The following is a 26,808-nucleotide window of genomic DNA, read 5'->3' on the forward strand; positions in this document are numbered from 1 at the left end:
GCATCTGGTTTGCATTTAGCAGTGGGAAATGAACCCAGTGCCTCCTGCCTACAAGGAGCACTGTCACTATGATGAACACAAAACCCTATCAGTTCTTTTATATAAAAACAATTTTACTTTATATCATTCACAATCAAATACATCATGACATACAATGAAGTCTTCCTATCACCTCTGACAAACCGCCAGGAACTTCCCAGAGGCAACCAGTGTAGCCAATTTCATATAAATTCTCCCAAAAGTACTTTAAATAGATAAATATACTATATACATGTCTTTATATACATAGTATGTTACCATAAACTTCTCAAACACTCTGGATAAAGCAAACTACATAACATAAAATCCAAAATCTACCACAACCATTTCCATTCTGTTTTTTCTTTAATTCCATGTTCTGAGGAAAAATAAATAAGGCTCTTTGGGAAATAGCAGAAGTCCTTGAAGCCCTTCACGCTTCTTTCAGAGCATACAGCACATCGTCTTGGCTCACGTTGAGCCTCACTCGAAGGAGTAGGTCATTCCTGCTGGACTCCACCAGGAGGAGGCGGCAAGACCCCAGACGTGAACACACAGCCATGGTCTCTGACATGGTCGGGTAAGGCAGCCCCTCTATCCTGCACAGAGCCACATGCTGGCTGTAGATCTAGACAGCAAGAGTAAAGCCAAGGTCAGGAGGAACAATAATCCTGGGTTTGTATCCAATCATTCATCTTTTCCAAAAACTGGGTCCTTGGGGCAGGGTGGGTGATGCTCTCTAATCTGTAGTCCAAGTCCCTGGGCTGCAGAGTTCCAGGACAAGCAAGGCTGTATAAGACCAGTCTCCAAACAATCAATCACTTGGTTTTAAATGGAGACTTTGCCTTTGTTTAGCTGCCCAGACCCAAATAATCACACAAACTATATTAACATTAATTACAACAATGTTTAGCTTAAGCGTATTCCTAGCTAGCTCTTATATTGTAAATTGACCTATTTCTATAAATCTATGTTATCACCACAAGACTGTGGCTTACTGGTAATGGTGTGGCATCATTCTCCTTCAAATGCTACATGGTGTCTCATCAACTCTGCCTACTCTATCTGTTTGGATTTCCTGCCCGGCTTTAATCTGCTAAGCCATTGGCCAAAAAAGATTTATTAACCAATAAAATCAACACATACATAGAAGGACACCCCACATACTTGGTACCTCAAGATACCAAATGCTTCATTAGTAGACGCCCTTGTGCCAAGGAGTAGAAAACAAGCCATAGAACAGGACACAGCACATCTGAACCCTACTTTTCTATAATTTACCTATGTGACACCAGGAAAGTTACCCCCCCATGCTTTCTTCCTTCCTCTTTCTTTCTCTCCCTCTTTCAACCCTCCCTCGCCTTCTTTCCTAGTCTTTTTAAGGCAAAGGCTGCATCTCAAGTTGGTTTGGAACTCACTATGTAGTTCAATCTGGCATCAAACTCTTGGCAATCCTCCTGCCTCATCTTCTAAGAGCTGAGATCACAGGTGTGAGTCAACATGTGCCTACTTCACATTTTAAAGCAAAGCTTCAGTTTTATAAGATGTACTGCACAACCGAACAATATTTGGAATACTGGTGTAGGAGGGTCTTCTATCTATATGTTACTTTCACTGGTTAAATAAAGAAACTGTCTAGGCCTTTTGATAGGACAGCAGCTTAGATAGGCGGAGTGGACAGAACAGAATGCTGAGAGAAAGAAAGCAGGGTCAAAGAGCCGCCCGCCATGAAGCTGCCGCCAAATCAGGCATGCTGAATCTTTCCCGGTAAGCCACGAGCTCGTGGTGACATACACATTATTACAAATGGGTTGAATCAATATGTGAGAGTTAGCTAATAAGAGGCCGGAATTAATGGGCCAGGTAGTGTTTAAATGAATACAGTTTCTGTGATTATTTCAGGAATAAAGCTAGCCGGGATCCGGGCGGGAACGCAGCCCGCAGCTCTCCCTTCTACAATCAAATACAGAACTGCTAAAGGCTCCTTGTGAGTTTTGTTGTTGTTGATTGTTTGCTATGTTAAAAGACAGGTCTCTCATACTTCAGACTGGTCTCAAACTGGGTATGTAGCCAAGGATGAATGAATTTATGAACCTCCTGGCTCTACCTCAAAGTCCTGGGATAACAGGCATGCACCACCATGCCTGCCTTAGAACTGTACTGGAGAATGGATCTCCAATTTGTTCATTCAAGGCCACTATCTACTTTGAAGTATATCCTCAGCCCCACATGTTCTAAGTGTTGGCTATTGAGGGCTTTCCCTGCCATACTCACAGACTCCTTGTCAGCCCTGCTCCTGGATACCTCTGGGTACCAGGTTCTAGACTATTCTGTCAGTCCAACCTGACCCCTTGAGATTGGTTGAGTGGCCACCTCATCCCATCTCCACTGGCTAAGCCCAGCCCCCAGATTTCCTTAATTGCCCTACCAGGAGGCTAGAGAATGGCAAGGCCCTGCCATATGGGGGTGGAAAGAGATTCAGATCACATAACCTCTCCAATCCCAGGCTACCCTGGAAAGCCCCACCCCCACCCCCCAGAAACCCTATCTAACCTTATGTTCTGCCCAGTTCTCTGTTGCTTCTCATCCCAGCAGAAGCAATCACCCCCTTGGGGCTTCCCATACCAAGGAATCTCTTGTGTGGGTTTGTTATACAGTGTGACTTTGTGGTGTTCCCTGGCACCCAAATGCCAGGATACTTTCCCCATCAGAGCTGTAACCCTTACATCAAGATGCCTGGACCCATATCTAGAAGGATCAAGAAAACAGCACTCAGCCAATACCTGTTGAAATGTCGCTTCTTCCAGTCCAGATCGGTGGAATTCTGCAATAATGGCTCTCAGGAAGCCCTGCTCCAGGAGGGAACAGTTTCTTAAAGGAAACCAAGAGATATGAATACTAAGAGGCTGCCTGCACCCCTGGCCTCATAGAGGAGAAAAAAAACCACAAGGAAACATTTCCTGCATCACTGAAAACATGTTCTTTTGGAAATGCAGAAAAGCAACTACTTCTGGAATTATACCTGCACCTCAAATAAATAAATAACCAAAAGAGCCCATCTCCAAATTTCACGAGTGGGTATGTCTCAGTTAGAAACAGTGACTTTCTGTTCATGTAACTTTCCTTCTTTTTGATTTTATAGATAGGATTTCTCTGTGTATCCCTGGCTGTCCTGGAACTCATTATGTAGACCAGGTTGGCCGCAAACTCCAAGAACTGCCTGCTTAGCCTGTGTCAGATTGAAGTCACATGCCACAACTGCCCAAACTGTTCATGTAATGTTAAAAAAGTTGTGTGTGTGAGTGCGCATGTGTACGCGCACAGAGCAGAAAAGAGTGTCAGATCTGAGACCTGTAGTCACTGGCAGCAGTTGTGAGCTGCCATGTGGATACTGGGAACTAAATTTGAGTCTCGGGTGCTTTTAACCGCCGACTCGTCTTTCTATCTACCAAGTGTGCTCCTTTCTTTTTTTGAGACAGAGTCATTGTGTAGCTCAGACTGGAACTCACTATGCAACCTGGGCTAGTCCTAAACTTGTTGCAATGTTAATAAGCATTCATCTGTTACCAAGGATTTTGGTTTTGCCTCCCCAATTGGCCCCTAAGGACTTTCTCTACCTAAGGTGCAGACTGAGTTCAGTCTAAAACAGAAGCACATTTCCAAAGCCCCAACGCTGCGATCTCTCCTCAGACCCTTCCAGAGGTGCGGGCAGCAAAGCATCTTACTTGATGGCAGTGATATAGGGTGAGGAGAACATTTCATCTATAGCCTCCATTAAATGGGCCACAGTCACCAGGCCCGGAGAGTCACCAGGCTGACGGGAAAGCTCGCAGATCTCGGTGGCACGCCTGCAGATGTCCAAGCAGCGCCGTGCATCTCCGGAGAGGGCTGCTACCTACAAGAGGGGAACATTTTATTTCTAATGTCCACTTGCCACCTCAACCTAGGTGAATAACCACCGGATCTGTGCAGATAAAAAGGCGGTGCTGAGAATGGCCTTGTGCCAAAGTCGACAGTTGGGGAATGTCTGGGAGCCTGGAATTATATCATTTAAGGAAGACTATTCCTCCATGCCAAACCACTGTTCCAAGATTTTATAGGTAACTCCAGAAATCTCCAACTTTAATATTTAGGAAATAAGTGGGGTTTGCTTTTAAGGATGGGTAAGAAAAGGTGCTTATTGGTTAAGAGTACTTGTTGGTGAACACATGGCAATTCACAAACACCCATAACTCCAGGATCCAGAGAATCCAGAGCTCAATTCTGGCCTCTGTAATGGCTGGGAATGACGGTATAGAAGGCCAGCCTGGTCTACACTGCAAGTTCTAGGACAGCCACGGCTACATAAAGAGACCCTGCCTCAAACCAAACAAACAAAAATACCACAAAACCAACCAAACAAAAAAATCCCACCACCACCAACAATAATAAAGAAACCCCCACGAGGATTCTCACTCCCGGGTTCTCATTCTGTGTGCCCCAGAAGCAGATAATTAAGGCCAGAAAATGAACATACTGGGAGGCAAGACCTCCTAGAGCATGTAGTGAATTTGGGAGAACTGCCCAACCAATTATCTAAAAGATTAAAATTAAGATGAAGGAGAAAAGGAAGAAATCCATTGTAGGGAAGCCCTTTGCTGAGACAAACGAATCAAGCTCTGCACGATGCCAAGAGTTAGGCTGCTGTCGCTCCTTCTCATGTCCTGAGAAATGGAGTTTCCAGGCCCGACTCACTCTCTCCCATGCCGGCTCAGAAAAATACCCAAGAGGCAGGCGGATCTCTAAGAGTTTGACATCAGCCTGATCTACACAGTGAGTTCCAGGAGAGCCTCCAAAACCACCCAGATAAACCCAAAAAAACCAAAACACCTCCCCCGAAGGGAAAAAAAAAAAAAAGAATGTTATCTGCTTGTTAAGTTTTGACAGGCTATCCCAGACCTCGCAATCCTCCTGCCTCACCTTCGAAAGTGCTTACAGGGATAAACTGCTATACCTCAGAGCTACTGCAGCCTACAAAGACCTCTTTCCCAGCTCTTATATTCCCAGTATTTGACAGCAACCTGGAATTCACCTGTCTTGGACCTCACCAAACTATCTCTAAAATGATCCATTCCTCTAAAATTGTGGCACATAAACCAAGAAAACTACTAAGTACATATGTATATAATACACTAAGACATTAAAAGTAGTCATCTTAGCATGGTGCATGCTTTCAATCCTAGCAGGCAGGCAGATCTCTTGAGATTGAGACCAGCCTAACCTGTATAACATACTAAGCCAGCCAGAGGTACAGTGAGACCCTGTCTCAAAAGGCAAACATGGCAGTCATCCCTGTACAGTGGGATTACACGCTATTGTATGTAGCCACTCCTAGTTAGACATGAGCAGTGAAGCCCAAACATTTCCTCATTACCTCCTGTCCTATCACCACCCTCACCCTGTGAAACAGCGCCCTAGCGACAAACAGTACCAATTGAAGAGCCTGGGCTAAGGCAATGAAAGGAAACACCCAAAGCAGTTCCACGGGGAGCCTGGGGCCCTTCTGAGGACTGACTACTGTAGTGAGGGTCTGCATACAGCCTTGTCTGTTGAATGATGGTTCCACATAAACAGGCCCAACTCTGACTAGTTGCTAAGCTCTCTTCATTCAGCGTACACAGCACAGGGCACAGACAACAGGTGCTCAGAAGGACTTGTGGACGGGCGTGGAGGTGTAGCAAGGAGCTTCCTGATGGTGACTTACCTTTCTGGCTACCAACTGGATGGCATCATCCTCAAAGGCCTTTAAATGCTTGAGTCGGGACACTACAATCTGTTTCAGTTGGCTGTGAGAATAGGGCTGGAAGGACATCCTGGTGAGACCCTGGAGAGCCGAGATGAGAGAGGAACAAGTTTCACCACGTCCAGGTGAGGACAAAAAAAAAAAAAAAACAAAAAAGCCACACTCAGGTCCCCCAGCCTGATTATCAAGTCCAACATAACAACACATTTCTTTCCATTTTCCCTTTCAGTTGCTGCCAGTACTGGCCATGACTGGGGTGTCCTGCAGGACAGCGGTTCTCAAATTCTTTTATCTTAGAACCTTTATTCTCTTAGAATCATCTGAGAGAGAGGTGCTCTACCGACCAGCACAGCTCCCGCCCTCCTTACCATGTTCTCCATGGTTTGATGTTGCTGTTTCCTGCCAAACCTTAAGGTCCATGAAGGCTAACAAGTCTGCCTAGTTCTCTGCTTCACTGTAAGCACTTAAGAGGTGGCAGGTGATACATGCTTAAGTATTTTTAAAACTAATTAAACTTCTAAGACTTTGTGTGATTTAAAATTGCACAGGGACCAGAGTGCCAAGTCATGGGGTATGATACGTGTAGAAAATGGCAATGGTTTTTTATTCCAACATAAAAATTACAATTATGGGGCTGGAGAGATGGCTCAGAGGTTAAGAGCATTGCCTGCTCTTCCAAAGGTCCTGAGTTCAATTCCCAGCAACCACATGGTGGCTCACAACCATCTGTAATGAGGTCTGGTGCCCTCTTCTGGCCTGCAGGCACACACAGACAGAATATTGCATACATAGTAAATAAATAAATAAATATTTAAAAAATTACAATTATGGCACAACAAATCATACTTTGTTGGCCTTCTAAATTTCCATTTTTACACAACACCCTGGACTTACCAATCGGCTGGATACGCGGTTCATCATAATCCTTTCTGGCAGGTCCATGGTGTTGGCAATGGCCAGGACAACCAGTCGGGCTCCCTTGTGAGTAGGCCAATCAAAGAGATTGTACATGACATCTTGTTTTTGAGTCCAAAGAAGGTCAAGCTGCCCAAGAACATATACAGTGTCGGTGAGACTGGTTGGGCACCTAAGTGACAGCTTGCCCACTGAGTTAGCGATGTGCTGCCTATACCATTCCTGCTCCTGTGCGCCCACAGGCACCTTACCTCGTCCACAAGCAGCACGGTGGTTTCCTGTGGGGACCCTTGGCTGCAGAATCGCTTCGCCAGCAGCTCTGCCGCATGGTTAGCGGTTGCCTTCTGGCCCGTCAGCTTCTGCATGAGGAAAAGCAGTTGCTGTAGTCAAAGAAGCTCATCTCCTTACTGTCTCTCACTCTAGTCCCTTCCCCAAGAGGGACATCACCGGTCCCAGGGCAACAGCTAATGAAACAGAGTTTACACCCTATTCCAGGACATCCTCCACCATTGTGAGCTAGTTTGTTGCACGCCGGCATGTAATCAGTCAACATTTAGCTCCTTTTTAAGATTTATTTATTGTGTATAGTGTTCTGCCTGCATATATGCCTTCAAGGCAGAGAGGGCACCCGATCTCATTACAGACGGTTGTGAGACACTGTAGTTACTGGGACTTGAACTCAGGACCTCTGCAAGAGCAGCAGTAGCTGCTCTTAACCTCTGAGCCATCTCTCCAGGCCTGGCCATGGTTTTGGAGTCTAAAAATTCTGCCTACCTCACCCTTGTCACCGCTGCATAAATATGTAAAATGCAAATAAAATTAAGTAAGCCTTTCCTTTCCCACGTGCTTCTAAAGAACTGTTTCCCAAAACCCCCCAACAACTTTGCCTACCTGTAAAATCTGCACATAGACTTGGTGGGGTTCTGTCAGCTTCATGCCATTGACCTCAACGTATTCAAAGGGAGGAACATCATTTGTTTGGGCTGCCTGCTGCAGACAGCGCATGACCTCGTGTACGGTGGCCGTCTTCCCTGTCCCAGGAACCCCAGAAATGTACATACACCTACAGCAAGAAAACAACACTCATAGCCTGGGTCTGTGCCGTCCACATCACACTAAGAAAGAGCAAGCCCCTCGAGATAGGGAAGTAGGAACAGTGAAGACTACCCTAGGAGACTCGTCAGAGTTGGACCATTTAGACACTCATTCTACAGTCAAAGCTATATGCATGCAAACTGATTACTCAAAGGTCACCCCCTCCTTTTTAAATGGAGACAAAACCCCATGTAGGTCAAGCTAGCCTCAAACTCACTTTGTAGCAAAAGATAACCTTGAACTCCAGATCCTCTCGCCTCTACCCTGCCACCACCATGTTCAGCTTCTGCAGTTCTGAAAGGCAGGATGCCACTCTTCTAGGCTTAGCAGTGGTTCTGCTTTCCCTGCTGACCCTGTGTGAGCAGCTCTTCCTCAGACTACCTGTCTACCCAGCACTACTCACCCTCCAGTCCCATCAAGAACTTTGCTTTCCACAAAGTTGTAGATGTCTTGGAATTCCTGCTCCCGACAGGGAAGAGAGTCAGGCACAGCAGAAACATGCAGCCTGCATGGAAAAGACACTATTATTTCTGCCCAGGAATGAAAAAAAAAAAAGAAGAAAGAAATTCCTTACTTTTCACCTCTCCACGGTGCCTCACCTACCCTCCCTTTTATCCACCAAAACCACAGGGCAGACCAAAACCTATGAGTTCCAAAAACTCTTGCTCTCGTCCTGCAATTTAAGAGAACTCCTACTTTAGGGTCCTGTAACTAAGAGACACCACCCTCAGAAACACCAAGAGGACGGCACAAGCCTGGGAGACATGTCCTCCCATCTGCATCTCCCTGGCCATTAGTTGTTCTGTAAGGACTTGTTTTACTGTCTTCCAACCATACGCACAAATGACCGCAACACCAGCACAGCCAACTCCTCCTCATGTGAAGAAAGAGGCCCCAGCACTCTGATCTATTACCTCAACCGGGCTTCTTCAAGCGTACTAGTTGGCTCCTGGATAGCGAGGTTTCTATCGCGAATCTGAGGAGTGGCGTGATGAGGTGTTCTACGATTAGGCTGTAGTCAATGAGAGCATAAACTGTAATAAAGCAAAACCACACACACACACACACACACACACACACACACACACACATACACACATACACACACAACCATCCAGGACACAGAAAATTGATCCGGGAAAAGAACAAGGTAGTCTTACCTCCTACATGAAAGAAATAAAAACTATTTACTCCTCATTCCCACCCCTCACATCAAACATTTTGTTCATAGTCCAAACATGATCTTTTTTCTAATACTTATAGGGATCAGAATTTGAGAACAGTTATTTTGAGAAAGGAATTAAAAAAAAAAAAAAAAGATTATTCAGCCAGGCATGGTGGTGCCTGCCAGTCCCAGGACCTGGGAGGCAGATACAGGCCAAAGCTACACAGTTAGACGCTGTTTCAAAAAACAAACAAAAACCCCAGGCTCCATACATACTACATGGGTACTCTGCACTGAACTACATCTCTGGCCTTTCATTAATTATGTCAAAGCTAGAATATTATTAGGAAACTCAAGTTACTCTGCTCAAGAAGAGGAGGCACAGGTGGTATGTGATTCCTGAGATCGTTTATTTGAAAATACGGTCAAGGTTTGATTCAGGAATTCCTCAGCCCATAACCTCGTACTTGGAAACATCAAGAAAACAACACCACCCAAATTTATTCTACATCCCTGGGTGATTCCTCCCACTCCCAGGCCCATTCTTCCACGGGGTTTGCTAACAGTGGAACTACAGGCAGCCTGAGGAGTGCTGGGAATCAAACTCAGGTCCCCTGGAAGAACTGCTCTTAGCTGCGGAGCCCTCGCTCCAGCCGGTGATGGTTAATCTACGAATCAGACCTATGCTTTCTCTTACTTCTCTCCACCTTTTCCTTGGCCAAAATGTGCAAACTGACCAACTGGGGAGAAAACAAAGGACCTGCAGGAAGGTAAGCACAAGACTAGTAAACTCATATGTTCAAGGGGCCAGCCATTTCTCTTTTTTTTTTTTTTGGTGAGACCCAGCGGATGTGAACAATCTGAACAGCGAGCTTTTTACACCTATATTTGAGTAATCCAAGTAAATATGCCTTTAGTTCAAACGGGATCTACTAGACTCCCTTCCTTAGAGCCTGCTCTTAGACTTCAGCCTCAGCTCCATCTTGATCTGGAAAAATGGAGAACAGTTTCTAAGCAAGCATTTCCCAACTGTATGCTGAAGAGTTCTACTGTGTTTAACACTACCGTTTCTCTAACCCACCTCTCTGCATGAGAAGACCCCAACATCATAATGCTGTTACAGTTGCGCAGGAATTCCCTTCCGTTTTCCTGTTGCACATGCATTACCACATGTAAGCAGTACCCCTGATCTCTGCTGTATTAGTGCAGCCTGGAATCCAATTCCCCGAGTGCCAAGGGAAATGCAAACACCAGGACTCAGCAGTGTTTGTGCTTCCCTTAGGAGGCTGTGCTCTTGGCCTTTTGACTCTGGCCCTTAAAAGGAACTTGAGTGCTGGAGAGATGGCTCAGAGGTTAAGAGCACTGACTGCTCTTCCAGAGGTCCTGAGTTCAATTCCCAGCAACACACATGGTGGCTCACAGCTATCTGTAATGAGATCTGGTGCCCTCTTCTGGCCTGCAGGTGTACATGCAGACAAAAAAACTAAACATAATAAATACATCTTTAAAAAAAAAGGAACTTGAACCTTTGAGCAGTCTGGGCCAGCCTAGGCTTTATAGTAACACACAATCTCAAAAGCAAAACAAAATAGCACAAGGGAAAAAGTCATCTTCAAGTAGATTAATTTTCAATCAAGTTCACGTAAGCCTGTTCATCTAGGAAACGCACTACTTTAACAACCCTAGCCCTATGCTAAGAATCCAGCTGTTACTGTGAGATCTTAGAACTACCATTCTATACCATACAGGAGGGACACGTCACTGGTAAACAAACCCAAAAAAGCCTTACTGTTTTCTTTGGTGTCTTGGAGGGGATCTGCAATGACGGCTTTGAGGCCATTCTGCGGTTCCTGGACTGCCGCTGGGGATTTCGCCTCCGAAGGGAGGGAACAGAGTCGTCCTGGTCCTCGTCCTCGTCCTCACTGGTGCAGTCTGACACCTCTGCTGAGGATATGAAATCTTCCTCTTCGTGGTCACTTTTATCTAGAAGCCTGAGTGGCGGAGACTGATTATTTTCCATTATTTGCTGTTCAAGTCTTAACAACTGTGTAAAAGTGTGCACAGGAAGCATTACATCTCCTCCAACACCAGGCAATATGGAATTTGTTTCACTTCTTAGATACTTGCTTGAGATGCTCTGCCAAAGGCATTATTTATCCACCGAATCCCTCAACAACTTTAAGACTTGTGTATCTTCCCTATTTTGTTCATGAGGGGGTAAGGATTGGAAATGTTCATCTTCTCAAATTTCAGTTTCAGAAGCCCAAATTCAAACTAAGATCTATCAAACAAAGTTAATGCTTTTAGGCATCCCACGCTCTCAGACTTGCAGGAAACAAGAGTGATGGAAGCCAAGGAACCACAAGCCTTGGCCAGCATTTCTTGTCCCTTTCAAACTATGACACTTGTACAAAATGCTAGGTGAAAAAGTATCAATGCACTGACTGGCCACTCACACACAAGGGATATGAAGGGACAAATGCTATCACAGATGAGAGCAAGGTTCTTCTGCTTGTCAGTGAGCAGTCTTACCAAAGCTGTTTCCTAATCCGACTCAAAGTCACAAGAGAACTCCTTCTATGAACACGATGGGAACTACAGCTGTGAGCTTCTTGTCCTTTTGTCTCCCTGTAAGGTATCACACCTGGATTAGAGGAAAGCGTTAGAGACAGCAAGGGTCCACAGTAGGTACCGGAGATAGTCAAGTCTCACTGGCTCCTATTCTTTCTATAAGCAACCTTGGAGTTAATCAAACTTGGCTCAAAAGCTCATCAAAGAAATTCAAGTTTTATTTAACACATCATTTAAATCAGACTTTACTGCTCTGCTATTGTGGATCAAAATGGATAAAAATACTTAGTATGGGCCAGGGGTTGGGAATTTCTATTTACGAAATACTGAAAATCAAGTTATTTCTAGTTTGTCACTTTTACTGTACACTTCATTAGCTACACAAATGATCAATGACCAAACTAAAGCTTGTCCTACATTTATTGTCTTCTTTTACTATATTTAAGAGTAGATTCCAACTTCATAAAAATGAAAAACCATCCAATTAGATAAAAATGATCACTACATTGTGGCAAAGAGCCACAGCCAACAAATGAAATCCAGACTGTGACGCAGTATAGTTTCAGACATAAATATCGATATTCCCAAGTGACGTCTGAAGAGAAAAGAATGTCTTTTTGGAGATAGTGTTACTATGTAGATCAGCCTAGCCTTGAACTCAGTACGTACCAATCGTGCCTTAGCCTCCAGATTACAGGCATTAAAAAAAAAAAAAAAAAAAAAGCCAAGGCCAACTTCAAAGAGCATTGCACAATACAGATTCCTGGGCCCAAGACATGGAGCCTAATTTACTAAATCCAGGCTCAGAAATCTCTATTTGAAAAAGATCCTCAGACCCTCGGTCTGGTCAGACAGCCGCAGCTCAACAGTTTCCCTCCACGACACCCAATTCTCATCACAGGAAGTATCTCAAGCTGGTCTGTGCGAGGGGGCAATGCCCCTGCTTACCTCCTAATGTACTCTGGTGTCAGAATCACGGTGGGCACCACGGAAGACCTCACCCTGCCCCTGACGGGGACAATGGTCCCCTCCACATTAATCTTGGCGGTCACCTCAGCTGGGCATTGGGCTCTCAGAGTCATGCTCTGTTTGGCACAAATGGAAGGAGCCTGTCCATTTTTTCTTAGAGTTTTCAAAGCTGAGGAGGTCTTGATTTCACCAGGCTGAGACCTTTTAGGTGGTGAGGCTGTCTCAGAGGAGGCTGTTTTTCGTTTAGAATTTTTTTGAGGCTCCAAGGAGTCACACGAGATCTTCTGTGATAGCCTCATGTTAGGCTTCCTGGGAAAACCTAAGCCTAAAGAGACAATGTGGGATGTTAGACTTGAACCCCCCAATCTCATGCTGTAACTGAAGTTACACAACAGAAGTTACTCATACTTTGAATTAGTCCATATTGTCTTCCTCTAGGCCAGGTGGCCTCTTTTTTCCTAAACCTCATGACTTTCCTATTTAGAAACAGACATGACTTTTGTTTTCCTATTTCAGTCCTGAGGACTGAACCCAGGCCCTTGCTAAGCATGTGCTCCACCGCCGAGCTCCATCTGCAGGATTTAGAATCTGACTTCTCAGTTAGCTTCCCCAAGGCAACACTGCAGGGTAAACACTTCCAGCGCAATGGCATTTGAAGAAATTTATAGTACAATACCGAGTGACACCAGACCCAAATTTTTCCTGTTATTTTTTTTTTCCCTAAACCCAGATTATATCTGGCAAGATAGAGGAGAAATCATTACATGTAGATCTGTTCTACTCTTGCCAAGACTATGGGAACCGGGGATCACAGCTCTTCATAGATACAGCTGAACTATTAAAAAGGCAAGGATTACATTAGGTCCTAGCAAGAAACAAAAGGTGAATGAGACTCAACCCTGGTACTTATCCATGGATACGCTGCTCTAACTCAGGAGATAGCAGGCAGGAATGCCTACAGTCTTAAAGCACAGATGAGCCAACTTTAGTCATACTTATGAGAGACAGATACAGACAGGGTTTCAAGAGCCATCTGATGTCTATGTGGCTTTATTCGCAATCATGAACAGCTAGAAACACCCAGATGCCACCTACTGGGAATTAATAAACTGTAGCTATTGATACAATAGAGCACTGCATATAAAGGATCAAATCACCAATAGGATAATAACAGGAATGACTCCCAAATGAATGAGAAACCAAGAAAAGAGAGCCAGACAAAAAGGCCAGACTGTGATTCCAATGATACGATATCCCAGAAAAGCCAACCATAGAGACAGCAAGGACATCACTGTGCAGCAGGCGTTGGGGAAGGAAGAACTGGTATATCACAAAGGATCACAGCACACTGAAAACTACTTTACAACCATACTTACCATCAAGTTCGAGCAGCTTCTTTGCATTGGGGGACACGGGAGGAGCAGGTGTCTGGCAAGATCTGGAAGTAGAGTGACGTGACTTGGGCTTTTGGCACTCAGGGCTATCCTCTAGCTTCTTCAAAGCTGAAAGTACTTCTGGTGGCAGTGGCTCAAAATTCTTCGTATTCCAGGATAGTTTCACAAACAGTGTCTCCTCACTATTCTGATCCATAGGGAGTACTTCATCTGGGGCTAAAGCCACGACCTGAATTTTGGAAGTGCAATAAACGAGAAACGATGAAGACTATACAGCCAAGAAAAAAACATCACGGCTGCAATGAAACTACTTAAGCTCACATCTTTATATGAAACGCAATCTTTTATATCTAAAGAGAAAGACATTAACTGAGAAACTGAGCATTTACAAAGTCATGAATAATTTGAGGAGGGAGTCAGTGAAATGGAAATCACCCCCTCTTATTCCGTCTTTTAAACGGCATCTCTTTGTGTAGTCCCAACTATCCTCCTATATAGATCAGATTGGCCTCAAACTCAGAGCTCCATCGGCACCTCCTGTGTGCTGGGATTAAAGTTATGTGTCAACACACCCAGCAAATTAATCTTGTCGCCCCCTCCATCGGCTTTACTTTATTTGCACAGGGTCTCCTGTAACTTCTGATCCTCCTCACTCTACTTCCTAAGTATTGGAAGTACAGGCATGGACCTCCATAGCTGGTTTGTATAGTGCTGGTGATTGAACCCAGAGAATGAATGATCCTCTGCCTTGGCTTCTCCACCCCCCTCCCTAAAACTTCTCAACATGTTGAACAGTTAGCAACACAGCTGCAAGATGACCCAAACTGTTTTTCAATGTCTTCTAAGCTCACTTCCAGAGCGTTCAGCATTCCCTAAATGGCCAACCATCAGTAGCAGAACTTGGCTTTAGTAAGAGTTCTGCTTGTAGTGTGATCTTCCCAAGCACCCCTTCTCTCCTGCCCTTCTGTTCTAGTTATTTCCTGTTGCTATAAATCACACCGACCAAAACTAACTCAAGGAGGAAAGGGTTAGTTACTCCACTTGACAGCCGACAGCCCTGCTCACCATCCATCACTGAGGGAACTGGAGACAGGAACTGAAGCAGAGGCCATGGAACAACGCGCTTTACTGGCTTGCTGCCCTTGCTTTCTTATGCCACCCAGGAGAGGGCACCATACACTGTGGACTGGGCCCTCCCACATCCATCATTAATAAAATGCCCCCATAGACTTGCCTACAGGCCAGTTTGTCAAAGGTATTTCATAAAGACTCTCATCAAGTTGCAGAAGCTAACGAGCACACCTTCCAAATCCACCTGCTCTGCTGCTTCAACTTCTACATCCACCTTTCCCACCTTCATTAACAATAACATAAATTACTGTAGCCAGGTGAGACCAGTCTCTGGCCAATTGCTAAACCAGTTCCCCAATCACCCAAAGCCAGACTTCACACAGGAGAGTCTAATCCTACTATAAAAGCAGCACTAGAAACAAGAAGCCTGCACACACACAGTTTTTAAAATGTTGTCTACTTCAACAGCTTAGTTCCTCAAGACAAAAATTCTCTAACACATGAGGTAGCACAAATAATAAAAGCTCAGAGACAAATGTTGGGGTTCAAGCTGAAAATCAGAAAAGCAAAGCAGCCAGCCTCTACTTCAGACTAAAAATGGGCGATCCTGCCTCCACTAAGCCCGAGGCCTGTCTCCTCCCATTTGATACTCCTCTCCAGTGCTGGAATTAAAGGTGTGTGCTACCACTGCCTGGCCTGTATGGCTGACTAGTGTAGCAGCTTTGCACTGATCTTCAGGCCAGCTTCATTTATTAAAACACAAATAATATACCACTGTACAAGGTTGCCTTTAGCAATGGGCACTTTTTCAAAGTTATTCAAAGCAAAGTCCACATTTTACAAAGCACACCCAACCTAACAATGTTTTGTGCCTGTCATAATCATAGCTATATATGATTTTTCACTAAGACACATTTTCTAATTCCTGCTCTTCTTTCAGGTCATAACTCAAATGTTACTTCCTCTAGAAGACCGAGAACACACCACTCTATGCTCTCAGTATCTGTGAGATAGGGCAAACAGCCAGAGAAGAGAATAATTCAAATTAGAATCAGTAATATTTCTCAGGTCATGCAGCATGGGCTGTTTAGAACAAGGCTTAAGGCCACCTACCTGAACAGGGCCGATGATGGTCTCCACATAAACACTGTTATCACAGCCAGAATAGTCATACCAGAATATCTCCTGGGCAGCAGGCTTCCGGCCTAATAAATGCCTTTTAGAGATAGGGATCTCAGAGAATCGGACAAACCACTGCACTCGAGCACATTTCTTGGGAGGAAATTGAGATCCTAGAGGATCAGGTGGGAAGTGGAGATTAAAATAGGAAGTAAACATTACAAGGCACCACTGAATATTGCCTCATGCCAAAGACTACACAATACAAATATGAGCCCCCCATAAGTCTACAAAGCAGGTACTATACCTATCCCCTTTATAGGCCAAGAAACCAAGTTTCAAGAACCTTATATAATTTGACAATGATCAAAGGACCAATCAGCAGCAAAATGACTCCAAATATGTTCTTTATGGTGCTCCACTTTTTATAAAAATATTTTATTTTTGTTTTATGTGTGAGTGTTTCGTTTGCATATATGTATGCGCTCTACTTGTGTGCAGTATCCATGGAGGCTGGGAAAGGGTATTAGCTTCTCTGGACCTGGAGTTAAAGACAGTAGGTCCCATGAACTAGCCCTGGGTCCTCTGAAACAGTGAGTGCTTCTAAGTGCTGAGCCACCTTTCCAGTCCCAGTGTTCTACTCTTAATAGTGTTCATCAGTATAAAAAGGAATTTCCAAAGGGAAGAAAAACAAGTTATTATAATCATAGGCACTTAAATTACCAATGGGAAAATTTTACAAATTAATGATTTAAAAGGAATGGTGGTTCATATCTGTAACTCCAGCACTTGGGAGACAAGGACAGGAGCATTCTGAGTTTAAGATCAATAGAGTTCAAGACCAGTTTGGGGACAGAGATATGTAAAGAAATCATACTGGTAAACTCTCATAGTAACTTCCCCGTGTCTGAACTCAGAAAATGTGGACCCAGCTGTTATGGAATATTATTTTAAGATGTGTTATTCACTTATGCTGTGGAATATATGTTTAATGATGCAAAGATGTGTTGTGTTCTTTTATGTTGTATTTGTTTAACTCTGTAAAGCTGTGTTTCTCTGCTTGTCTAAAACACCTGATTGGTGTAATAAAGAGCTGAAAGGCCAACAGTTAGGCAGGGGAAGGATAGGTGGGGCTGACAGACAGGGAGAATAAATAGGAGAAGACATCTTGGAAGAAGAGAAGATAGGGAACAAGAAAAGAGAGGCTATCAGGGGTCCGCTACCCAGCAAGCCATGAGTAAGAAGAAAGGTATATAGAATAGAGAAAAGTAAAAGCCCAGAGGCAAAAGGTAGACAGGATAATTTAAGAAAAGCTGGCTACGAGGCTGGAGAGACGGCTCGGCAGATAAGAGCACTGGCACTTCTTCCAGAGGACCTGGGTTCAATTCCCTGCACCCAACGGCAGCTTAAAATACTCCAGTTCTACGGCATCTGATACCTTCACACGGAATCAAATAAAATAAAGATGAATAAATTTAATAAAAGAGAGAGAGAAAAAGAGAGAGAGAGAGAGAGAGAGAGAGAGAGAGAGAGAGAGAGAGAGAAAGAAAGGAAGAAAAAGAAACAAAAGCTGGCTAGAAAAATGCTAAGGCAGGCATTCATAAAGGAGAGTAAGTTTCTGTGTGTGTATTCATTTGGGGGCTGGGTGGTGGGCCCCCAAGGAGAAGAGAGCGAAAGCGATAAAAAAAAATGAATAACACCCAGCAGTGCAAATCACCAGTCTTCCTCCTGTCTTCTTAAACTCTCCACCCCCTAATCCTGCACTTGACATTCTCACTCCTAAAAATAATGGAAAGGCTAAATTCTTGAGCTCATTTCATTTTCCCACACCTGTGCTGCTGAGTGTATGTGGTCCACTATGTGCTGCACCTCACAGTCCACGGTGCTCTGAGTGCCTGTGAACAGAGAACTCGGCATCCTCCCCTCCTGCATACTCTGCAATCGTGCCCAGTAAGGGAAGGCTTCCATTTCAGGCCCAAACTCACCATCTTCAAATAATTCCGTCAGTTTAGCAATATAGGGCTTTGTATTACAATTTGCTTTAATCAACACGAACTGTCCAACCTTGATGTGAATTTCAGTGGAACAATCATTGTTTTTCACACATATTTCTCTAGAAAGCACAAAAGAAACATGATCGTTAAAGTGGGAGTAGATTTTGAGGATTTGGCACAAAAGACAACATCCTTTTAAAGGACATTTCCTGTTCAGCTACCTCTTTTGAGATTTAATTCTTTATTTTATGTGTAGGCATGCTTGCCTGTGCAGTGCTCGTGGAGGCCAGAAGAGGGCACTGGATCCCCTGGGACAGTTGTGAGCCACACTATAAGTGAGAAAATCAAACCTGAATCCTCCCTCTGTAAAGATTAGCCAGTGCCGATAACCATGAAGCAATTTTTTTTTCTTCCATGGAACAATCTTTCAAGCTCAAAAACATTCTTAAGGGTTGGAGAGATGGCTCAGTGGGCAGAAAAAACACCAATGCACATAAAATAAAAATAAAGTTTTAAAAATTCTTCAAGTGGAAATTCCTATAAATGACTTCTCTAAGTTCTCCACTCGTCTTACTGGGAAAACAATGTATCCAGTCAAAGTACACAAAATGGGTCCAATGAATTGTTTTAGCATAAATGACTACTTTAGATGCCTTAGATACCTATATGCTAATGACAAGGAACAATAAAGGGTTCGAGAGGCTGGAATGCTACCCAATAATATCAAAACTGCTAAGGAATGGGGAGAAGGCTCAGTGGATGGAGCACTTGCTGAATGAGCAAGCACAAGGGTTAGAGTTCAGCTTCCCAGCACTCATATAAAAAGCCAGATCAGTGTGAAGTACAGCACTTGGGAAACAGAAGGAATCCACAGGGCAAGCTCACTAGCTAGATGAGCTGGAATTGGTAGTTCTGGGTTCAGCAAGAAAAACAAAGGAAACAACAACAACAACAAAAAACAAACCTGCACCAATAATAAAACTGAGGGTCTCCTACGATTCTGGGATCTCCATGGAAGAGGAGCCAAAGGTGGTTGTCAACACATCAAGGATAAAGCATTTTTTAGATACAGGGCAGTTGCATGTACGAACCCACAGCGATTTTGACAGAATGCACAAGACCTTTACAAGCTCCAGCCAGGCATAGAGGAGAGAGAGGTGGGCAACAACAACAAAACAAAACAAAAAAAAAAACCCATCAGTAGCTAGAAAGCGACTGGCATCTGACAGCTGCTGGGAGAGGGAGAGAGTCCGTTTTCTTTAATAATAATGTGGTCGCTACAGGGCAGACCAAGTGGAACATCACAAACTTAATCTTAACTCATTTGGTAAAGGAAAAAGAAAAGAAGAAATCTCAAATAGAAAGGGATGCGATGGGAGGAGGGAGGATGATGAATGTTCAAAACACACAGCAGCTAAGAAATTCCCAAAGAATAAAAATACTGCAATAAATAAAGCACAGAGCAACTGAAGAAGCGCTCATCATTCATCTCAGGCATCCAAAGAGCATACACGCCTGCCCGTATATATGCACACACACACATTACACATGCACACAGAAACAAGTTGGGAGGGACATAGTACCAACATCTCTTATCTTTTAAGCTTCAAAGAATCCACTTTAAGTAGAAGACATTATGGTACACCTCAAATTTTACTAACCAGCCACAGCAGATATTTTTATATTACACAAAACTTTTTTAAAGATTCATTTCTATCGTCCCTCAAACCTCAGTCTTTATTGAGTAGAACAGTTTAAATACAAGCTTAACGGTTTAGCCTGAAAAGTGACATTTTGCAGTCCCACCGAAGAGCTTCATCACTTACTTGTAGATTTGATAGTACTGTTTTCGATCCAGCAATGACCTGCCAACCCATGAGAAAGTTTTCCGGGTCTTCGGCCTTGTGACATAGGATGGCATGGCTCTGATGGGGTGTAAGATATAATCAGTCCCCGCCTCCACTGAGTTCAGTCACTGTTTCAAAACACCTGCCTCACGCTCACAGTTTAAACTGGGTCTCTTCACACAATCCTGACAATCCTGGAACTCACTGTAGACCAGGTGGTCTCAAACTCATCAGAGATCTGTCTGCTTCTGCCTTTCAAGAGCCGGGACTAAAGGTGTGTGCTGCCTCCACCTGGCTGGTAGGTCCGTACTTGTAAGCATTCAGAACTTGTTTTCCTAAATATCAGGCCCCAATTTCCCTGGGTGAAATTCATTAAACCATAATAAGCAATATCTACATAAAATATACTAAATTGCCTGTGTTTAATTCCCAACAAGATCGACTTTATCCACAAAAGAAATGTCATTGAGCTAGGACAAGCAAGGCCACAGAGAAACCTTATTTTGAAAAACCAAAAAAAAAGGGACTTACTGCGAACAAAGCACAACAGGTGTGAACAAATATCTAAATGAAATGTCTTCAAAATTCAGATGGGGTAAAAAATAAACGCAGTAATCTGCAACCAATGGTGCAAAGAGTCTAAAGGAACCACTAGAAGTTAGAGCACTAAGTCTTGAGATTTGGGGAGAGAGGGCTTTGCAAGGATTTGAACTGAATTAACTGAATATTGAATAATCAGGAGACACTGATAAAATGGACTGGAATGAGGGGTTACCAGGGATAGAGGGATAAATATGCAAAAGCAGCATTTGAGGGAGTGATGATATATTTTATCAAGTGTGTCATTTCACTTACATAAAATAAAAAAAATCAGGAGCTAGAGACCTAGCTCAGTTGGTAGAGTACTTGTCATGGAAGTATGAGGACCTAAGTTTATTTCTGAGAATAGTGTTTCTCAGAGTTTTATTAATGAGTATTTTTATGGAGGAGGGTATACTTCTTGTAACTAATTATTACGAGGGGTTGCATATGGTGTTGGATTTCAATAGTTTAGGTGGGTGGGTGGTTTATGATGGTGATGGGTTAAGATTAAAGAGTGAAGGTGGTGTTGGGATAGCTGCCTTGTATAGTTGTTCTGCATGAGTAATAGTGGTTTCTGGCTGAACTTTATTTATGGGTGTTTATTATTATTGAGATTACTCAGCGTTATTAAATGCTTAGTAGAACATGCTGTTGTTAGAGGTAATCGGGTGGAATAGGATCATTAGGAAAACACCTGCCACAACTATGGTGCTTGAGTGGAGGAGTGGAGACAGGGTTGGTCCTTCTATGGCTGATGGGAGTCATGGGCGGAGTCTGAATTGTGCTGTTTTACCTGTGGCAAAATGTTTGGGTTGTCTATTATGAAGATTTGTTATAGTTCTCAGGAGCGGGAATTTAAACAGAATCAGGCTATTACTAGAATGAAGCACATGTCTCTGATGCGGTTATAAAAAAAGGCTTGTAAGGCTGCTGTGTTTGTGTTGGCTCAACCATACATACCATCAGCCAATTAGTAAGAAGAATATAATACCTACACCTTCTCAGCCAATGAAAAGTTGGAATAAATTGTCTGAAGGATAATTATAGTAATAAGGAATAGAAGTATTTGATAAATCGATTTAGGGGTGGGTCTGAGTATATATATCATGTGATGACAAAAAGGGCTACTGGCAGGAAAATAACTGAGAAGTCAAATTTGAAGCTTAGTGATAATTCAATATCAGTTGGTGATTAGCAACTCTGCATTGACTTTGTGTGACCCAGGGTGACCTTGTACTCACAGAGATCCAATCTGCTTCTGTCTCCCAAATCTTGGAATCAAAGGTGTGTGACACCACTGCCTGGCCTCTGATGGCTTGCTTTGCCTTCTGATTTTCAGGCAAGCTTTATTTATTAAACCATAAATAAAATATCACTAGAGGTATTTAGAGTAAATAAACCACGTATATAAGATGAAAAAGGGACTCTGGCTCTGGACCCCTTCCTGTTGCAAGGAGTCTGCTTTCTCCCTTATACTTTGAATAAAAATTAGCTTTGCAAAGACCTCAGGAGGGAGGCAGGGAGAAGAGACAGCTGAGTGATGGCCTTGAACTTCAGCATTTGGGAGGGGGGAGACAAAAGGATTTCTGCTGAGTTCCAGTACAGCCTGGTCTACACAACACATTCCAGGTTATCCAGGGCTACACAGACCAAGACCCTGACTCAGAAACAAAATGATAAAACAGGCAGAAATCATTGTGTAATGATTATGTGGAGTATAATTCACAACACATTACCAGTGTCACTATTTTGTACTGCTTTGGCTGTGCTACTAAAATAAACCAATTTAAATTGAATACAAGGTAGACATAAGCAAAGAACAAAGAAGCCAGGCTGGGTAGCATAAAGACATAATCCTAACTATTCAAGAGTCTGAGGAAAGAGGATCACCAAGTTCAAGGCCTCTCAGGCAGACTGAGTTCAAAGATGCTATCTCAAGCTGTAAAAAGGCTGGGGTTATGGGTCACAGGGGTACCCACTTGCACAGCTATGTTTGTGGCTCTAGATTTAATCCCCAGTACTTGGGGGAAGGAGTGAGCAAACATACATTAAGGACTTGCTCGAGAGAAAAATAAAATTGGATTTGTACTTTTTTACCTTTTGGTAAAAATTAGTGAATGTGCTTGAATCCATACAAATGTTTAAGGAAAATCTCAACACTTACTTTCAATATATATTCTTTTTAATGGATGATGCAACACACAATTGTCAGAAATAATCTTCTAACTTCTCCCAGCTTTCTACAACGAAGTCATGCAAATGCCTCTGAAATATAAAGCAAAGACTCAAGTAAACTGTAATATTCAGCAAGTACTCATTTAAATAAAATAGGAATATCATTGAGTGATTTGTAACAAATTACTGTTCCATCAAAACTTATATAATCCTCCAATGATCTAACTTTAAGATAAATGGCATTTAAACTGGTCAGCATTTAGGCATGATGGCCCTTTAACCCTAGCAGTTGGGAAGCAGAGATAGGTGAATTTGAGTTTAGAGACAGCCTGATCTATATAGAGTTTCAGAGCACCAAGGGTGATACATTGAGGCCTTGCCTCAAAAACGAAACAACAATAAAAATCCACTTTGGGAAACAAAAAAAAAAAAACAAAAACAAAACAAAAAACACTTTTTTTTGTAAATTCTTAGACATATGTCTACTCTATGACTCAGTAATTCATATATATGTGATATATATATATCACATCAGAAATACATACACACCATGAAAAGACACAACAAACCAAAATGTTCCTATTAGTAGTATAGAGCAACAAAATTAATCCAACTATTAATACAACATCACTGTTGTGGCTTGGACCTGAAATCTTCCCAAAGGTCACCTGCTGCCTCCTAGAGAAGCTGACCTCTTGGCAGGTTCATGACTTGATGGGCTATTTGGGAGATGATAGGAACTCTGAAGTCTTTTACAATCCAGGAAATGGGGGACGGAGAGAGGGCTCAGTGGTAAGAGCAACTGCTGCTCCCGTAGAAAACCCGAGTTCAGTTCCCAGCACCCATGAGCTAGCTTAAAACCATATTTAAGTCCAGTTCAACGGGATCCAACACCCTCTTCTAAGCACTTGGTGCACAGACATACAAGTGGGCAAACACACAGGTTAAAACACAGCAAAAACAAGAAGTATAAAGGAGGACTTATGTACAAGGAGTAGGTTCTTAGGGGCAAGTCTTTGGGGAGTTTTATCTTGTCCTGACCCTTTCTTCTGTTAGGATGTTAGGGACCCTAGACAGAATGTCTGAAATTGTGAGCCAAAATAAATCTTTCCGTGTTTTAGGTTTTCTGAATATTTTGTCATAGAAACAGAAAGTTGACAAACACATGCACACACGAAATGAAAAGATGCCAAATCAGATGGCTACCGCACAAAAGGCCTGCTCCCGGCTATGCTTATGGTGGTTTCTTTCCAGAACCGAGGAATGACGTAGTAATACACAGTTCAATGAACTGCTCCGCCTCACCCTCCACCCGCCACCTCATCACAGTCAGCAAAGGAACGGTAAACCAACTGCAAAGCCAGGCCTGGCTTGGCCAAAAGAAGGGTTTGACTTCTGGAGATACCCGCTGCAAGGTCTTGATGTCACAGATACCAGAAATCTGAAATACACATAGCACCTAGGACGGAAGCCACACCCAAGACAAAGGCACAAAAAAAAAAAACCTCACTAAAAGCTGAGCCAAAACTCTTGACGTATCTCACTTAATTATTAAAAAATAATCCCAGAGAACAATATACATAATAGTCATAGTAGATCCTCAGTAAGTATTTGCCAATCAAAAGTAGGTGTTATCTTGGTACGGTAACAGGCCCAATTTTACCGATAATACAGCCACAACTCGTAATTTAGAACAGCCAGATGCCACTGACTGTTCTTAAACTACCTTACCTTATATGTAAGTGAGTAATAGACAGCATAACGTCAGAGCATTTACTTCTGCCAGCTTATTACAGTAAGTTAGATTTCCCAACGACAAGTCCACTAGCTTCAATTTCCTAACCCACAAAACGGAGAGAAGAGTATCTTTTCTATTCAATCATTAGTACTTGAAGCCTATGTGCTAAGCACTGTTCTAAGATCATCAGTAATAAGGTGGGAAAGTAATGCATGCCAAACCACATCTATCCTAAAATTTGAGTTGCCCCAGAAATTCCACCTGGGGAAGACTGAAGGTAGGGAAAACAGGAGCAGGGACTTGTCAGAGGCAAATGTGGGGAGCGCACCTTTGGCAGACTGCTTAGTTAAGGTACATCTCCTGCCTGTTTTGTTTTTGGAGATAGGGTTTCTTTGGAGCATGTCCTGGACTAGCTCTTGTAGACCAGGCTGGCCTCGAACTCACAGAGATGCGCCTGCCTCTGTCTCCCAAGTGCTGGGATTAAAGGCGTGCCCCACCACCGCCCAGTTTCTTGCCTTTTAAATCTTACCCTCACATCAGGATCAAGACTATGGAATGAGACAGGACTGGGCCACTGGATCTCTCTCTCTCTCCAATGTGGCAATACTGAAGAAATCTTTTTTCTGCTTTTCACTATTAACTTGGCCTTTAAAACATTTGTTAGGTGACAGCGACACACACCTTTAAGCCCAGCATCCAGGAGGCAGAAGCAGGAGGATCTCTGTGAGTTCGAGGCCAGCCTGGTCTACAGAGAGAGTTGCAGGACAGGGTATAAAGCTACACAGAGAAACCCTGTCTCGGAGGAAAACAATTTTTTTTTGTTAGGTGGAAGCGACACACACCTTTAAGCCCAGCATCCAGGAGGCAGGGACAGATGAATCTCTTCGAGGCCAGCCTGGTCTAAAAGTGAGTTCCAGATCACTCAGGCCTGTTATACAGAGAAACACTGTCTCAAGAGAAAGATTTTTTTTAATTTTGTGTGTGTGTGTTTACCCAGTGCCACAGCACACATGTGGAGGCAGAGGACAACCAACAGAAGCAGGTTTTCTCCTTCCAAACTCCGAGTTCCTGGGTTCTAGCTTAATGTCAAGGGGCAATATTGAATGTATCAATTTGGAGATCCTAATTTGGCTCTTTTAATTGGAATGTTGAGGACAAGTGGCAGAAGTTGGCGTGTTAGGGCACAGCTTGTGATCCTAAATCTGATGATGCTGCTTTCTTGAAGTTGTGTAATTCACAGTTCAATGCAAAACACTGAACTCAATTTCACAGAATTCAGAAATCTCTCAACATCCAAACATTGCCCTCTAATACAGCTTTTAAAAAATTAAGCCGGGGGTTGGTGGTGGTGCTTGCCATTAATCCTAGCACTCTGGAGGCAGAGGAAGGCGAGCTCTGAGATCAAGGCCAGCTTGATCTACAAGTTAGTTCCAGGTCAGCCAGAGCAACAGTGAAATCCTGTCTCAAAAAAAACAAAATAGGAAAAGAAAGTATAATCATTCGACTTCTAAGGACAACTAAAATGGCCTTATCACTGCAGTTTTACCCGTACTAATCCTGAGCAGGAATCTCGCATCTCAAGCCTTAGAACCCCACTTTCAACAATTGTTACAAGAGAAGGGCATTCGGCTTTAAGCTAGACCCTTACAAAGTAGAAAGCGGACCATCAGACCTCTTCTGTGATTGGGTTGAAAGCCCACCATTTGGAGGAGTCCTGAGAAGGCCGGGACGCCCAAGTCACAAGAAGTAACTTACAGAAAGTCTCTCTATGGACGCAAACACTAGTTGGTAAAGCGGATAACAGCGTCAGCTCCCGTTCCAGGGAAAAGGACGCGAGTGTTTATCGGAGGCAGGGCACGCGGAAAGCCAAACTCTTAGGCGCCAGAGGGCAGGCCACACCCACTTCTCCGCAGTGGGCTGCCTGCTTCCGCAAAGCAGGAAGTATTCCAGGACCGCGGTGGGGCAAGAAGGGTCTGTCCGCTGAGGATAGTGCCCGCCACTTTACAGGCTCTTGGTGCACGTGTAGGGAAAGAAATCAGTGAGACTGTGGAGAACGCCCGGCAGGCCGGGAGCCGCACTCACCACGCCGAAGCTTGCCAGGTCTGTCCGCTCCCCTGCACTTCCCACCGCTTCCAGTTCAGATCCTCGGGGAGCTGCACAGCGCTCGCCCGGCCGAGCTGGTCTCCCCCGTGTACAGCCGGCCACACCACGTAAGCTCGGCGCGCGCCGAGGGAGGACTGGAAAGTTTTCGCGCCACTAGCCGTAACCCCGCCCACAGCCTGATTCCGATTGGCGTTCCCAACCACCTCGCCACGCCCACCAAGGGCTCATGACGTACTTCCGCCAGCTCTGCCGCCAGCCGTGCGCAGTCCC

At 43.7% G+C, this 26,808-nt stretch overlaps 1 protein-coding gene across 2 annotated transcripts; it reads right to left on the reverse strand.

Moving 5' to 3' along the window:
* Positions 1–261: 261 nt before the first annotated feature.
* On the reverse strand, positions 262–26,739 carry Orc1 (origin recognition complex subunit 1). Of its 2 annotated transcripts, none has more exons than XM_050136359.1 (18): positions 26,518–26,739; positions 22,687–22,787; positions 19,920–20,018; positions 18,085–18,212; positions 16,094–16,272; positions 13,892–14,138; positions 12,495–12,840; positions 11,508–11,603; positions 10,765–10,966; positions 8,725–8,822; positions 8,214–8,315; positions 7,607–7,778; positions 6,967–7,074; positions 6,695–6,844; positions 5,762–5,881; positions 3,744–3,913; positions 2,802–2,889; positions 262–646 (listed from the first exon to the last, which is right to left on the reverse strand). In XM_050136359.1, exons 3-18 carry the CDS (start codon positions 20,012–20,014, stop codon positions 452–454), a joined length of 2,496 nt encoding a protein of 831 aa, XP_049992316.1. In that variant the 5' UTR covers positions 20,015–20,018; positions 22,687–22,787; positions 26,518–26,739; the 3' UTR covers positions 262–451. The 2 variants fall into 2 exon arrangements, with proteins under 2 accessions (XP_049992316.1, XP_049992317.1); XM_050136360.1 differs by lacking the exon at positions 26,518–26,739 and adding an exon at positions 26,191–26,316.
* Between the last annotated feature and the right edge of the window lie 69 nt (positions 26,740–26,808).

The sequence above is a fragment of the Alexandromys fortis genome, unplaced genomic scaffold (assembly GCF_014885135.2).
Source record: "Alexandromys fortis isolate MF-2015 unplaced genomic scaffold, M_Fortis_MF-2015_v1.1 scaffold_13, whole genome shotgun sequence".
In the NCBI taxonomy this organism is placed as follows: Eukaryota; Metazoa; Chordata; class Mammalia; order Rodentia; family Cricetidae; genus Alexandromys; species Alexandromys fortis.